This window comes from Glycine max, chromosome 10 (genome assembly GCF_000004515.6).
Source record: "Glycine max cultivar Williams 82 chromosome 10, Glycine_max_v4.0, whole genome shotgun sequence".
Classification (NCBI taxonomy): domain Eukaryota; kingdom Viridiplantae; phylum Streptophyta; class Magnoliopsida; order Fabales; family Fabaceae; genus Glycine; species Glycine max.
The window spans coordinates 35,744,433-35,762,051 of record NC_038246.2 but is presented as its reverse complement, the minus strand read 5'-3'; the positions used below and the strand labels follow the sequence as shown (position 1 = coordinate 35,762,051).

General features: G+C 29.4%; 1 protein-coding gene across 1 annotated transcript; it reads right to left on the bottom strand.

The window, feature by feature from the left end:
- Positions 1–301: 301 nt before the first annotated feature.
- On the bottom strand, positions 302–2,029 carry LOC100795981 (transcription factor MYB2). Its single transcript, XM_003535932.4, has 3 exons — positions 1,777–2,029; positions 1,078–1,207; positions 302–982 (listed from the first exon to the last, which is right to left on the bottom strand). Exons 1-3 carry the CDS (start codon positions 1,934–1,936, stop codon positions 472–474), a joined length of 801 nt encoding a protein of 266 aa, XP_003535980.1. The 5' UTR covers positions 1,937–2,029; the 3' UTR covers positions 302–471.
- Positions 2,030–17,619: the final 15,590 nt, after the last annotated feature.

The following is a 17,619-nucleotide window of genomic DNA, read 5'->3' as shown; positions in this document are numbered from 1 at the left end:
AATAAATTAAATATAATTTGTAAAGACTAATTTTTTTTACAAAGATGAAAAATAAAAAAAATCATTAAGTTACGAAGACTACTAAAAATGTATTTAAGAAAAAACTTAATATAAAATTATTCATGTGGGGTTACTTGACAGCTCAATTAAACTTTTGGGATAAATGCAAAGGGATAGTCCCGTTTTTCAATTTCTTATTTCTTCCTGTTTCTTTATTATTTTTCCAAGATATCCAAAACAATGACCAAAGCAAAAAAGCAAAATTCAATTTAGTTTATATAAGCAAAAATGAGACTTTATTGACAGGTTACAAAGTATTTTTCCTTCATATAACATCATTTACTACCTCTAGTACACACTTTATGCAATAATAACTAATCCAAACTTCAAAGCTCCTGGCTTTTGGAGTCTTATGATGACAGTATGACTTAGATTAGCTACCTAGGACTACTTTGCTTAACCAAAAAAACATTAACAGAAGGGAGCAACTAAATTGTATAGACCAACTTTGCTTGCTGCACTAGCTACACTGAAATTGCCATGAACATCATCTATGTTCCACAGACCATCCCACAAAACTTCTTCTGCAGAGGTCTCTGGTGCAGAAGAAGCAGAAGAGTTGTCATTGAGCATAGAGTACAAGTATCCTTGCTCTTCTGTGGTGTTTTGGTGCATGTTGATCATTTCTTGTCTTGATTGAGATATATAAGGTGTTCTATGGATGTTGTCCTCAAGCATGGCCATGATGCCTTTCATGTCAAAGTTGAATTGCATTTGTTGTTGTTGTGCCTGATGCTGCTGCTGCAACTGTTCTTGTTGTTGTTGTTGTTGCTGGTGAAATTGCTGCTTCCTCATGAGTCTATTTCTAGCCTTCTCTGCTGCATCAGAGGGACTTTTTGCCTTTTTCTTGAAATGAGTCCTCCAATAATTTTTTATCTCATTGTCAGTTCTCCCTGGCAAGCTCCTTGCAATTGTTGACCACCTGAAGTTTATGGTTTAGCAATCAAGGCCTTGGAATATGTATGTTGCCATTTATGGAAACATGCAAGTTCAAGAGAATGAGAAAATAAATTTTACCTGTTTCCCCACCTTGCATGCAACTCTAGAATTATGCTCTCTTCTTGTGGTGTTATCTGTCCCCTCTTGAGATCAGGTCTCAGATAATTCACCCATCTCAATCTGCAGCTCTTCCCATTTCTTTTCAATCCTGTTAATGGACAACAACAATAATACATAATTAATCACTTTGATACATAATCACTTTACCATAAAACTAATCACAATAATACATATAATCACTTAATATTAAGAAAATAATATGATTAATATAGGAAGAAAAAAGCCATAAAGGAAAGAGTGAAAGACCCGCCAGGTCATGAGAAATTGTTATATGGTCTGAGATTATAATGGTTCTAATTAATCTCCATGTGATACCTAATTGAGTTTTATTATCTCTTTCTTGTGAATTGAAAAATTCAATTACGTATCACGAAAAGATTGACTGAGACCATACATACATATCAGATCATAGTATAATTTTTTTAAATAAAAAACTTAAGCTACACATGAATTAATGTAGCCACCATGAAGAGTTGAAGTTGAAAACAATTTCACTTGTTTTTTCTTCTTTTATAGTTAGATAGTAACTTATTTATGTGAAATCCAATCATTCATACATATATATATATATATATATATATATATATATATATATATATATATATATATATATATATATTAACAAAGAAAACAGTGAAAAAATTTGGTGATTGTTACCTGCAAGCCTAGCAACAGAGTTCCATCTGCCTTCACCATGCAACCTAACATACTCAACAAGCAACCTGTCCTCTTCAGCAGTCCAAGGTCCCTTCCTCCATACCTCCTCCTCTAAGACACCTCTACCCACATGGCCAGCCATAACTTCCCCCCAATACATGGAATAAGGCTTCAAGTTTTGTGCTTGAATAAAATATTTTCTTCCAATTTCTGGGACACTGATTTTAGTCTAGTGTTTAATTTGTTGCATATTTTGGGTCTAGTGTTGCATATTTATACCTGCAGTTTTGCCCCCCCACTTGATTCTATCGGTCAATCAAAGGTCACTTTCTTAACATCTTATGATCTCTATCCATTTCACTGTTTAAGGTACTACGGGTAACACTTTTTTAAGAATATATATAAATAAATAAACCAAAGGGACTAAGTGACACTAAAAATGTTGCATGCTTGTCCGTCAAGTGTGAATTGACCAAAATACCTTTACCCTCTGTATATTATTTACATTTGGTTAATTGTGCCCTTGTGATTGTCTCGCACTTAGCAAAATCCACTTTCTTCCCAGGAAAATTTTGTGCCAATGAAGGGATTAGAAGATTGAGAGATCAATCAATAATGGAATAACATGCTACTTTTACAAAAGGGCATATATTTGGAAATTCAATAATGTGTTATGCTATTAGGTGACATGACTAAAGTTCTAAAATAAAATAGATTATATTTATTTAGGTTGATACCAAAATGAGAAAGAGAAAGAAAACTGTGGTTGCCTGAGGACACCTGTAAATTAGGGCATTCCACCTGGACACAAAACTACAAGAGGCATAATCCAAAGGACGACACATAAAATATAGTGGAGGGCATTTTTTAAAACTAAAAATTACAAGAGGACTAATGGTCTTTCCCCAGCTAGCTGTTGGATTTGCTTACTTCTCAAGGAGACTATAATCTCTAAAATTTCATTAAATTATAATATTGTTGGATACCATTTTGAGTATTGTGTGATCTTTAAATATTAAGGCTATCATGCCTTGGACGTCATCTAAGGTGACAGGTGTTGTCTTGTGATCAATGATCATATTTATGGAAAGATGGTGCTGGTGGAATGCTGGAGCCTAGACGCTTGAAGTCTTTCATGCTATGATAAACAATTATTTAATTAATTAATATAAATCCAAGATCTGTCATGCAGTGACAAGAGAGTGTTAACCTTTTTTTTTCTTTTTCTTGTTATATAATAAACAATCAATTTATTAATTGTTTGTTTTCCTATCTGCTGCAAGATGTGTGTTTTATTATGTAGTTTGTGAAATTAAAAAGTTTTCTGTGTTTTGTCTTTCTTCTTTTTATGGCACTGATCTGTTATTTTTATTGTTGTTGCAATCCTTTTAACCTTTTTTTGTCACGTTTACAAAAGAAATCCCCTAAAAAATCCTAAGTGCCTATTATAATATATACTATGCGTCTATGCCTTAAGGTAAGATAATATGTTCTGTTAAAATAAAGAGGTAAGGTAATGTTTCAAAAGTGAAATTGGATCTTCTGCTGTTTCTGTTTATAAGGTAACTGCACGATAATGTGTAATTTCTAACTCAATGAGTCATATTTATTGAGTTGTGCTTTTATTTTATTTTTCTGTTATAAAATAAATTATTTTTCATTGTTGAGATTTTTGCAAAATTCTTGAAGAGTTACGCCTCAAAATATCTTTTTCTAGCAACACTCTCACTATATTTTCTATTCAACACTTTTTTTATCAACTAAAATTTATTAAAAATCATCAAATTTAATAGGTCTCACTCTTTATTTAATTAATTTTTTTACTTATTTAAAAGTAAGACTCACTAAATATAATAATTTTAATAAAGAATACATTAGAAATAGTGTCAAAAGACTCACTAACATTCTTCATACCTCAAATATATGATAAAATAAAAATAGAGAAAATTAAGATTCAAGAGGTAGGCATGCATTAACAACAGTAGTTGCTTAAAAGTAGAGATAAACGTGATTATGAAATTTTTTTATCACTACGTTATTGATATAAAATATTTATTGACTTAAAAAAAATATCTCTATTGAGAAATTGAGTTACATATCTTTAAAAAACTTTATCTATCAATTATATATTTTTTTTCTCCTAACTGATCAAGGGATAAATGTGATTATGAGATTATTTACATTTGTATTAAATTAAGTTTTTTTAATATACATTTTCAACAAATAATATATATGTATTTTTTTAACTTAATTTTAAATTGGTTATGCAATTTTATAATTGAAATTTTAAGTTAATTTTAAAATTTAATTCAAAATATAATTTCTAAAATTTACTTTCCAACTTCAATTAACTTTCCATTTAATTTTGTCAAGGATAAACTAATTTTCCTTGCAGAACTATAGAAGCTCACGAATGATACTCTCTGTAAATTAACTCAAGGAGAAGGGCGATGAGGATTATTATTTATTAGTTTTTCTTAATGAAATACTATATAGTATAGATATACACTTGTGAACTCTAAATGTAACTCCGAGAGTAAAATCTCGATTAAAATCAAGGTTAAAGTGTAATTTTGATCTTTTTAATTTTTTAAATTTATAATTTTGGTTTTTTTTATTTTTAATTGTAATATTTAATTTTTTTTATTTTATAAATTTGTAATTTTAGTCTGCATGATAAATTATTAATAAATAATTGTGATTATTAGATATATTAAATTAATTATAAATTAAATAAAATATATCTGTGGAGTCATCTATAATAATGGAGATAGAAGAGGTATTTACGGATAAGAGGAGAAGCATAATATTATAAAAAAATTATGATTAATAATTTTTATTTAATTTTTTAATAATTAATCATTTTGATTAATTTAAAATTAATTTAATAACTCAATTAATTAGAATTATTTATTAATAATTTATCAGGATGATCAAAATTATTAATTTATCATACTAGAAGGACTAAATATTACAATTAAAATTTAAAAAGACTAAAATCATGAATTAGAAAAATCAAAATTATAATTTAGATTAAAAGTAATTTTTCTTGGGCAGTCAATTTTTGCACACGAATTGCAACTGTGCTCTGGAATTTCATACAGGCCATTTACATTTATCGTCGATCTTGTGCCATTTTCTAAATGTTTAATAGCATAAATACAATACAATAAAATGAAAAAAGAAAACAATAATTAAAAAAAATACTATTTTTTTATAATAAAAAAAAGAAGAAAAGAAACCTTGAGCGCATAACCCCATTATATCTCCCCCGCTACCTTTTATTAAATTAATTACATAACTAAATCTGGTAGATTCTACAAGTAATCAGTAATTATTATTAGTGTGGAACTAAAGTAAAAACTCTGACATATATACAAGCAAACATGATCAATCCAATTTTATGCTAATTAAAACTTTAAACGGTTTCAAAAGGAAGACTACATGTATACCAGTTCTACTAAAACAAGTAGTTTAACAGCTAGCGTGTATGTGCACTAAAAGAAGTATTAATTTAAAATAAAAGTTGAGAGAGGATCACATATGATTCCTTGTGCTGTTAACAATTTGATATGTAAATATATAATGTTTTGTTCCTTTTGGGTGTCTTTTCAATATAGATTATGATCAAGGTTTTAGGATGTTGTGGGGTCACGTTAAGAGTATTTAAATTAAACTAATTTGTCTTTCGGCTTAAATTGTTTAACATGGATAGAGTGATGTTCTGGCATGCCTAGTGTTTCTAGAAAACAATTTCTTATTAAGAAACTTTGACAATTATCCGCTAAACTTAATTTCAGCTTTACTGAAATGAAGTTTAAAATTATGTTTTTTTAGATGGGATTTTTTTAATGAATAGTATGTGAATTCTTCCATCATCAACTCAACGCTTACTAGACGGAGTTAAATCCACGACACAACCCACTAAAATTTACTTGATATTTATGTTGAGTTGGATTCTCACTAAAGTGCATGAAGCCAATAATTAAATGTTTTAGCTAGTTTTTAGTTAATTACATAGGTGATAGTACTCGAAAAGTGACGCAAGATGTTAATTATATGATTGTATCCACATAGAAGATTTTCTTGAATGGAAAATCATCGGTAGATATGGGAATTCTTTGAGTTGCCTCTTCTGCTTGAATATTTTTTCACAAGATATGGTTGAAGAAGATCCACATATATTGCATATCATGTCTGAATTTGATCTTTTAGTTTTTAGGATTTGGTTGGATCAAGCGAAGTTTTCTAATGTAAATTTAAACAAAGTAAAAGATTCATTATAATAATTTAACATATGTGATAATAGATAAACATAAAATCCTTCTCTCTCCCTGTTCCATATGTTTTTACAATCTCATGATTTTTATTTTTCTCTCAATATATTATGACATCAACAATAACAACAAAAACAACACATAGTTTTACTGGTGACACTAATTTTACATTGTCATATAATAAATTTTTTTTATATAACTTTTAAGATACACCCTAAGAAAATCAGAATTAGTGACAAAAATTAGCAATGAAAAAGTTCTATTGCTACTCCCCCACTAAATAGCAGCGGATTAGCGAGGACAAAACTTCTCTTGCAAGATTAGAGAGGAAGAGTTGAAACCTCAGTAATCCTGGGCTGATTTGGTTAATTGTTTTGCAAGAGATGGCTTCATAAAATTTATAAATTTTTCTAAGTTGCGAGACAAAAGTTTTGTTGCAAATTAGTGGCACACAAGGTCATTAAAGGTGGAAAATAATTCCCTCATAAATTCATCGCAAAAAGATCATAGAAAAAGAAAAAAAATAGTTTATCGAGGGAACTAATCCCTCGTAAATCCGTCATAAAATTATATAATTTCAATGAATTCAATATTATTTTTTATAACATAATTGAATAACTTATTTAAAATTATAAAAACATAAAATATATAACATACATAATAGTTATATATATATATATATATATTATGTTAATTTTTATTACTTTTAATTATTATCTTGTTATATTTTACATATTGCTCATAAGTATTTTAATTTAAGAGATAAGTCCAAATTGAAATTGTTTAAAGAGACCTAATTAAATTTAGTTTGTACTCCAAATTTAGTATATCAATTGGGGTGTTTTAAGGATTTGAATTGGATTTTCATTTGCATAAGTATTTAGTTCCTTCCCGATGTTTTTGGATTGATCCAATTAAAGGTGACAAAATTGACTTGATCCAATGAGCCAATCCAATTAACCCACAAATAGAGTTAGGCTAAGGTTTAAAAAAAGACGATTTAAATAAAAATAAGACTTTTTCAACCTAGTTCATTTAGTCCATCTAATCAAGTTGGTCTGGTGGACAATACAAAAATAAAATCAAAGATATAATTATTTGTCTTATACTACCTTCCTTTTTTGAGTTGTACCCTTACATCTAAATTTCTAATTTTGTAAACTCAAAACATTCCTAAACTCATAATGTAAGAATTAAGAACGCACAACCCATCTGTTGGTTTTGTGGGCTATAATCTGCTTTATTTTGGTTCTTTGAATTTTTTTAGTTTTATAGTGTTTGCTAGTATGCTGCTATGTTACTATGATATTCCCTTGTGCTATACTCTGATATGTTGATAGTTTGTTGCTAGTTTTGATAATGTGGAGACATATTTATTCTAAGTATTTTTACTTGAAAACATTTGCTTGCCAAATTGTGGTTTCCCCGTTCCTTAACATATATTTTCTTCGTATCTAAATATACGACTCTTTAATTTTATTTATTCATTTTTATAAGATTCTTTTCAAGTTATTTTGCATTAATTATTTTTCGACCCAAATGTCCTTAATCCCTTTATAATAAACATTATGCACTAAAAAGATAAATACATTATATCTTTTATAAGGATTGAATAAGAAGACTAACATTTATTAATTAATTAGGCGAAAAAGTAATTAAGTGGAAAAAAGAGATTATGATGCTCAATAATTTTAAGTCCAATTTAAGCAAAATAATATAAATTGTTGACAAATTTAATGTTACTATCTATATTAACGAACTTTATTAAAAAGTGTGAATTAGTTTAAAGAGTCTTATAGTTAGAAACGAGAGATTATTATATTAGGCCAAAATGGGTCAATGATGAAAGATAAAATAACTTCCAACCTTATATAATAAAACAGTTTTTCAATATTTGTAATTGTATCTACACATCACATATTTTTATTTTTTGTTTGAACTTAAATTTAATTTGATCTTAAAATTTTGATGTGAGGATCTCTACTCAATACATAATTTACTGAATAAAAAAATTAGATATAATGTCATAGGAGACAAAGTGTAATGGTCTTGTTCTTTATGGTGAATATTGTACAACAAAGTTCATATTTAAAAGATAAGATGATTAATATGTCTCTAAACAAATCAAAAATATTCATGGTAAGTATATATTTTAAATGTAAGATTAAACTTTGTTAATTTGTTGCTATATTACTAAATTATGGATTTGTTGTAAGAATCATATGAAAATGCTATGGTAGAAAAATATGGGGAAGACATATTGAATCATCCTTCGGTTGACTTTGATGTATGGTTAAAGATTTGTGATGAAAATAAGAAAGGTAGAATCCACAACATCAATCATAGCTTCGATCTTGCCATTACTAAACATGATTCATCTTCTATAGTTGTAGGTCTCTCTTCCACAAATTCAAATCCTACTACACCTCCAACAAAAGGCATCACTAGAATAAATAACTACACAAATGACTCAAATGCAAGAGAAGATGCAAACATAGTTGCATCTATAGACATAATTTGGAATGCAATTTTAAACGCAACTACAGGCACAAGTGCAACATATGTAGACACAATTAAAGGTGCAAGAGAACATACAAATGAAGGTGCAAATGCAGGCTTTAGACGAAGGCACAAGCAAAAATGTAGACACTTTTGAAGCAGTGGATGCATGCACTAATGCAAGCACAAATACAATTTTTGAGGACAAAGATATTGCATTCATAGATTTGATATCAGCCATGGGAGAGAAATGCAAGCTTGGAAAGCTTGACATGTTATTGAAGTGTAAATATTAGTTGGTTACATGTTGTTATGGCAGCAATATATACACAAGTTACTTGGAATAACTAACTTTTAACTTACTAACTTGGAGTATAAGAACTGAAAAGCACCCGGCATGAGTGCTTTGGTGTATATATATGCAAGTTGATTAGCAGAAGTTATTGGAAGCAATTTGACAAGCTCGACAAGGATCTTCTCTTGAACGATATGACAATCAATTTTGATATGTTGGGTCCTTTCATGAAACACAAGATTTGTAGCAATATGTAAAGTTGACTTGTTATCATAGTACAAAATAGCAGGTTGATGGAAAGCAACTTTGAATTCTTCTAACAGAAAGTTTAGTCACTGCAGCTCGCAAGTGGCACTGGCTAGAGCTCTGTATTCAGCTTCTGAAGAGCTTCTAGAAATAGTAGCTCGCTTCTTAGATTTCCATGAAATTAAAAAAGAACCAAGATAAACAGCGAATACTATAATAGATCTTATAGTGTCAATGCAACAAGCCTAGTTTGAATCACTAAAGCCTTTCAATTGGATAGAACTATCTGCTGAAAAGAAAATGCCTGCACCTGGAGACCCTTTGATGTATCTTAGAATTCGGGAAACAGCTTGTTGATGAGCCAGAGTTGGCTGAGCCATAAACTGACTTAAATGTTGAACAACAAATATGATATCAATCCTTGTGTTTGCTAAGTAGATTAATCTACCTATCAATCTCCTGTAAGAAGAGGCATATTTAGTTGAGAGAGGAGAACCAAAATGTTAATGCAATCCGGTAGTCTAATAAGAGGGAGTGGATACTGGTTTAGAACCTAACATACCAATATCAGTAAGAATATCTAATGCATATTTTCTCTGGCAAAGATTAATACTAGTAGAAGTACGAGCCACTTCAAGGCACAAAAAGAACCTTAGATCACCCAAATCCTTAATTTTGAAAGCATTATCCAATAGGTGTGTAATATTCTGAATCTCAGTAAAATTGTTTCTAGATAAGACTATATCATTCACATAAACCAGCAAAGCAGTGATAGAATTATGTTGATGTTTTAGAAATAAAGAATAGTCAAAAGCATATTTTTTGTAACCATGAGATATCAGAAAAGAGGATAACCTGGCATACCATTGCCTACTGACCTGTTTCAACCTATAGAAACACCTTTGAAGTCTGCACACTAAACCTGGCTTTTCTGGATTCATACCTTGAGGAATCACCATGTAAACTTCTTCATTTAAATCTCCATGTAAAAATGCATTGTTTACATCAAGCTGCCTTAAGTTCCATTTGCTAATAGCAGCTAGAGCAAGTAATAGTCTCACTGTAGTTAATTTAGCCACTGGAGAAAAAGTATCTAGATAGTCCTTTCCCTTCACTTGAGTGCATCCCTTGGCAACTAATCTTGCCTTGTATCTTTCTATTGAACCATCTAATTTATGTTTGATTTTATGGACCTACTTACAACCAATGGGAGTCTTATGTGGAGTAGGATCAGTAAGTTTCCATGTATGATTAGCTTCTAATGCTCGAATCTCGACATTCATGGCTTGAATCTAATTAGGATCTTTGGATGCCTCAGTGTATGACTTAGGTTCAACTTGTTGAGTGACAGATAAAATTACACTATGATAAGATGGAGATAATCCGCTATAAGAAAGTACAAAGCTTAAGGGATAAAGACTACCTGTAGAGTGACTGGCAACATTTGATGATAAATAGCTAACATGAAAATCTTTATATTTGCCTGGTCTTTGAATTTGTCTTTTTGATCTTCTAAGAGTTTGTGGTATTTTTGTGGGTATAGAGGCTAGAGGAAAAGAATCAGGTGGAACAAATGGTAATATGGAAGAAGGGGAGGCAGGAAATTTAATGTCATCATGAAAAGAAGAAATTGGTATAGGCAAAACAATAATGGGATCATAAGAATCCTGAACATTGAAAGGAAAACAATCTTCATAAAAGATAACATTCCTGGATACACTGATGGCTCTTGTTTTAAGATCAAAAGTGACATAACCTTTTGTATGTGACTTGAAGCCTAGAAAAATAGAAGTTGCAGCCCTAGGATTAAGTTTCTTCCTATTTGCAGAAAGTGTGCTAGGGAAACAAAGACAACCAAAGACTCTTAGAATGGTAATGTCATAGGGATGTCCATAGAGTTTCTCATAAGGAGCTTTGTTGTCAAGGAAGGGAGTAAGCATACAGTTTATAAGAGTAGCATAATGAATAAGAGCATAGGACCAAAAGACAAGAGGCGAGTTAGACTGACAGAGTAGAGATCTAGTGACATTAAGTAAATGTTGATGTTTTCGTTCGACAATCACATTCTGTTGGGGAGTTTCAACACTAGAAGTTTGATGTATGATACCAAATTTATCATAAAATTGTTTCATGATGAACTCTAAACCATTATCTGAGCGAATCATTTTTACTTTTGTATCAAATTGCCTTTCAACAAATGCAACAAAAGACTTTAAATGAGATTGAGTTTTTGCTTTAGATTTCATAAGAAATATCCAGACAAATCTTGAGTGATCATCCACTATGGTAAGAAAATATTTATGACCATTTAAAGAAGTAATATGACATGGTCCCCAAATATCAACATATATAAGAGAATAGGGGGAAGAGGAATGTGAATCATTGCTAGGAAAAGAATTTTTTCTTTGTTTTGCATGATGGCAAGTTGGACACACAAATTTTTTGTCAACTGGAAGTAAAGGATGTGATTGCTTCAACAATTGCAATCTTTCAAATGAGAGGTGTCCTAATCGAAAGTGCCAAAGATCAATGGGTACTTTATTACATGAGTAAGTAGAACTATTAGAAGAAACAAAAGCTGTGACAAAAACAAAATCAGATTTCTTCATGTTGAGCTTATATAGACCATCCACCAAATCAACTGCACCAATCCTCTGTAGGGTTTGTACATCCTGAATAAAGCAAGTTTCAGCCACAAATGTTAGCTTACATGGCAAGGAAGACAATAACTGATATAGAAATAAGATTAAACTGAAAACTTGGTATGTATAATACATCCTCAAGGTATAAGGAATGGGAAAATCTAGTAGTGCCTACATATGTTGTAGTAACTGTATGACTAGTGGGAAGTTTAACAATAATAAGACTTATTTGTCTACATGAAGAATACAAGTGAGAAAAGGATGTAACATAGTTTGTGGCACCTGAGTCCAATATCCATTCACTTTCACCTACCTTGCTCATACTACAACTTATGGATGACACATTATCTGTATGTACATGACCAAAATCGATCATTGTGCCATTAAGACTTTGTAGCATGTCATTAATACTTTGCATTGTTGAGCAGTCAATTTGACATCTAAACCTTATGACTCTTGATTCTGCTCTACATTTGAATTTGCATTTTCCTATTTTACAACATTTACATTATTGATTGATGGATCTTGAGGCTTATGATATTTATGACCAGGAGGGTATCCATGCTTTCTATAACATTCATCAACAGTGTGATTAGTAAAATCACAGTGAATGCAAATCTTATTGCCTCTTCCACCTAAATTTCCTTGACCAAAACCAGTTGAACCACTTCTTCCTCCTCTAGAAGATAGATTATGAGGAAAGCCATTTTTTCTGTAACATTTATCAGCAGTATGCCAATCCTTACCACAATATGTACATGAAAAGGGTGAGTTTGATGAGTTAGTGTTTACTGCATTAATCAAACTAGGGCTTCCTAATGCATCATTGTTATTAATTTGCCTTTCTTGTTGTACTACATATGAGAAAACCTTAGCTATGCTAGGTAGTGGATCCATCATCAAGACATTAGATCTGATAGTACTAAATTGATCATTCAATCTTCTAAGAAATTGCATCACATGATCATGTTTCTTCCTCTCTAAAACATTAGTAAGTGTGTCACATGAACATTTTGGATTACAAACACATATAGGATCAGGTCTATAGCTCTCTAACTTGTCCCAAATTACACGTAATCTCGTAAAATACTCAGTTATAGACTTGTCACCTTGTTTAATTGATGCCATGTCTTGCTGCAATTATGAAATTCTCAAAAGGTCTCCTTATGAATATCATGATTTTAAGTCTTCCCAAATATCTTGTGCATCATCCATCCATAGTATTATTTGTCTAATTGAAAGAGAGACTGAATGAACCAACCACGAAACCACCATATTATTGCACCTCTTCCAAGCTGCATGAAGTGCATGATTTGATGCAGGTCTTGGAATAGAACCATCGACAAACTCAGATTTGTTCTTTGCGCTTAATGCAGTAAGCATAGATCAACTCCATGAATTATAATTGGACAAATCAAGAACCGGAGAAACCAAAGCTATCATTGGATTTTCTCCCAGATGAAGGTAATAAAGACTGTGTATATTGAGTGATTGATCTTGTTGTTGTTCACTCATGATGTAATAATGAAGGATATGATAATCGAGAGGAACAATGGGAGTAGCACAACAAAGCTCTTCAAAAGAAAAGCTCTAATACCATCATAGATTTGATATCAGCCATGGGAGAGAAATGCAAGCTTGGAAAACTTGCAGAGAAAGGAAAAATAAGCTTGATTTGTTACTGAAGTGTAAAAATTAGTTGGTTACATGCTGTTATGGTAGCTATATATACATAAGTTAGTTGGAATAACTAACTAACTAGAGTTCTAACCATTAACCATGATCAAGCTAAACTAAGCATGTGACTATGCTAAGATTCATTAAAGATATCATCACCACTATTTGTCAAAAAAAATTGGAAGAATCAAGGATTAGATGATGTTAATCACTCGAGTTTCATTAAACCATTTTTTTCATTTTAATTGTGTACTAAGTTTTTATATTGATACTTTTAAATATTGGAAGATTATTTTTTATTATGTTGTTGACATTGAGTATTTTTGTTATTTTTGAAATTTAATTGTTTTGTAAGATTTATATATTAGTATATTTTTTATGATGCAAAATATATTATGCATTTGATATAAAAAAATATAGGTGCTACCTTTTTTAGTCAATAACTAGGATCATAAAAAAATTGTGATAGAATAGTAAGGTATTAGTAAGGATGAGAGAGACATCACGATAAGGGATTTGTTAGGGAACAATGAAGGACATTTTAATATGCAATTTTTTATTCTATAAATTATGTATTGAGTATAAATCCTCATATCAAAATTTAGTTGGCAACACACGCTAGTTTGTGGGAAAGAATTTGGGTTTGATTCCCATATAATATATTCTTGGAAAGAGACGATGAACTTTAAGTGCGATTGAGGTTTAGTCCCATGATCGGCTCAAAGGGTTGAAGCTTGCGGGGATACCTTGGGGTTCCACCAGGGAGCCAAAGACCCTAATTACAGTGCTTACAAAAAAAGAATAGCTATAACATTCCAAATTTATGAACATTAGTAATGAATAATACAAAGACACTTTTATGGAATAGCCTTTATATTTCATGGTTACAGGAGACCCTTAAGAATTATTAATGATAGTTGCTTCATATTAGAAATTGATGAGAATAGGATAATAAGATTCAAATAGGGAGCTAAGGCCCACTAAGTCCACACACATACTTACCATAAGTAGAGGAAGAGTGGGAGAGTTAAAGAGAGAATTAAAGAAAGAAAGAGAAAGGTAGAGAGAAGGAAAATGAAAAGAAGAAAAAGAGAAGAAGAGGACGAGATAAAGAGGAGCTGAGATCCAAAGGTTCTCAAGTCTAGAGGTTGATTTCACGAGTACTTCAAGGTGAGTGCTCCCTATGTCCTTCCCTACCCATTTGTCTTGCTTGTTTTCCTCATTTTTTTTCCCTTTGAACCTTAAGATAAGAGATTTGATTATTTTTTATGAATTGGTTTCATTGAGGAGTTAATTGAGTAGATTATCGGTTAGAAATATAAAAAAAAGTGTTTAGAAGTGTCTTGATATGCTTGGGTTTGATTAAAAAGCCATTGATGCCCATGGAACTTGCAAATTCCCAACTTCCTTTTGTTGGGACTTTTACCAAAAGAGTGTAATTTTTTTATTTTTTTTCCATTTGGAGGTCGATTTTAAATTATTATCAAAAATATGGTAAGTTGTGACAGGTGTTACAACTTCTTATTCAAAAGTCATACCACCTGTCACAGACTTTTTTTTTTTTACTTTTTTTAACTAAAGTCGTAAAAAAATTTATGATTTTAGTTTAATTTTTTATTTTATTTATGACTTCAAAGTCGTATAAGTTTTTTTTTTTACTTACGACTTCAAAGTCGTAAGTTTTTTTTACGACTTTGAAGTCATATTTTTTTATTTTTTTATTTTATTTTTTTGTTTTAGGATTAATGTTTTGTTTCGAATTTTTAAAAAAAAATTATAAATAATTTTATTCATTTAATTATTAAATAAATATTTTTAATTTTACTTGTTATTAGTTTTATTTAACATCTTGTATGTATTTTTTATATGATTTTATTTAGTATGTTATATATATTTTTAATCTTATTTTATTTAAAATATTTATATATTTTTTATATTGTTTTATTGAATATATTTTTATATTTAAAATTTATATAATTTTTTAATAATGATATTGAATTTAATTCGTTTTATAAATCAAATAAAAAAACTAACATAACGATATTTAATATTTTTTAATATTTTTTTATTTTAAATACTTAAATTTAAAATATATATATATATAAGATACTAAATAAAAATTGTTAAATGAAACTAATAACAAGTAAAATAAAAATATTTATTTAATAATTAATAAATATTAAAATATTTTGTTACTAATATTAACTTATAATTTATGAAATAATATTATTTAGTTTTTATAAAGGAATTTAGTATTAACAACATTTAATAATTTAGTAATAAAAGTAGTTGTTAAATTAAAAAAAATTGAATACATGAATTTAAAATGAACAACACAAATTAAATAGAAACATAAAAAGTGAAAATTATATTGGTTGTTTGCTTGTTTGTATGGACAATTATTATGATTATGTTATATATATAAAATTTAAAATATTTATTTAATAAAAAGTAAAATTTAAAATATTTATTTAATAATTAAATATATAAAATTATTTACATTTTTAAAAAAAATTGAAAACAAAACATAAAAGAAAATACAAGTAAATAAAAAATTCTAAAACAAAAATATTTATACTATAAAAAAAATACGACTTCAAAGTTGTAAAAAAAACACTTCTACGACTTTGAAGTCATAAATAAAATAAAAATTAAACTGAAGTTGTAAAAAAAGTAAAAAAAAAATAAGTCGTAACAAATGTTAACTCAGAAGTTATAACATCTGTCTTGACTTATCTCATTTTTGAAAATAATTTAAAATTGACCCCAAATGGAAAACTTGAATTTTTTTTGTACTCTTTTGATAAAAGTCCCCCTTTTGTTCTAGCCCAACTAGAATTTGTTTTGGCTAGGCCACACGTGATAGTATGGAGCTTTCAACTTTAGAGTATTTTGACCTAGCCAAAGTTTGTTTCGGTTGGGTTAGAGTGTGACAAAATTGGCTTTTAGCTACAACATTTTTTAGCTTGACTAAAGTTCGTTCAATTTACCCAAAAAAGTGACAGAATAGGCTTTTAGCTTTGAGGTGGTTCAACCCAACTAGAGTTTGTTCGGCTGGGTCAAAAAAGTGCAGAGATGTTTTGGCCCGGCCATTTCTTGATAAACAAAACTCCCAATAGGTTGTGAGACATCGATAATTTTTGAATCAAGATAAAAAAAATAAAAGACCCTTAGGACATTAATTAACAAAAACCTTTAATTAAACATTGTGTGCATTGATATTAATTTAAATGAAATCTCCATGCATAAATAAATAAATGGTTGTGTTGTAAATCAAGAAAATCTAACTCATTTGATTGTAGGGTGTGTGAATATTATAAATCCTTTATTATCGTATTTAATTCCTTAGGAATAAAAAAGAGTGGTTGTAGCTGTAGGGAAAAAAAGAAGAGTGAAAATCAAGATATGTCTTGGTGATAAAGATTTGATGACACTACAACTATTATATAGTTGGATACTTTGAATCAGATATGTAAGATTCATAATGAAAGTGAAGAAATTTTTTTAATGAGAACCAATATGATGAGTTTCTATGCATACACCATCACACCCGGGTACATAAGTCTAGAATACATTATTGGCTGTCAAATAAATTGTATTCTTCTTCTTTAAATGATAAACACGAGTTTTACAATTTTGGAAAGATATTATGATCTTTATAAACCTCACAGCATTACGTCTAACCAGAAATAGCATTATGTGATATCCGTGATCCACTAATTAAGCCACTAACGCTGTCCAATTCATGCGTTTGGGAACATGGAGATTAAATATTTCATTTCCCTTTGTGTTACGAATTACTTTTTCTTACATTTTGCCACTATTTTATTAAGACAAAATAAATTAATGACGACAGACATTATAAGTATAAATTTACTCGGCGGATTCCTTGAATTTCAACCAAATTTTTAATAAGGTCATTAATTTTTTTTTCCGTTTTAATTGAGTCCTTCAATTTTTTTAATTAGATCCTATTTTTTAATTAAGTTGAATCTAATTTAAAAAAACAAATATAATTTCAGAAAGAAAACCAAAACTCTCTACTGCTAGATTACATAGAAAAATAAAAAATAGAAGTACCATTTTAAGCCTAACTGACTTAATCAACTAAAACTACCTAGTTATTTGCAACATAATAACACACAGTAAGAAAAATAATTAAGTTGAAAAAATAAAGAGAAACTAATGAATAATAATTGTTAATGAA

Coding starts and splice junctions, on each gene's coding strand:
- LOC100795981 (XM_003535932.4), bottom strand. CDS start 1,936: ATGTATTGGGGGGAAGTTATGGCTGGCCATGTGGGTAGAGGTGTCTTA. Junction 1,208..1,776: donor CTCTGTTGCTAGGCTTGCAG/GTAACAATCACC, acceptor GTCCATTAACAG/GATTGAAAAGAAATGGGAAG. Junction 983..1,077: donor CATGCAAGGTGGGGAAACAG/GTAAAATTTATT, acceptor CATAAACTTCAG/GTGGTCAACAATTGCAAGGA.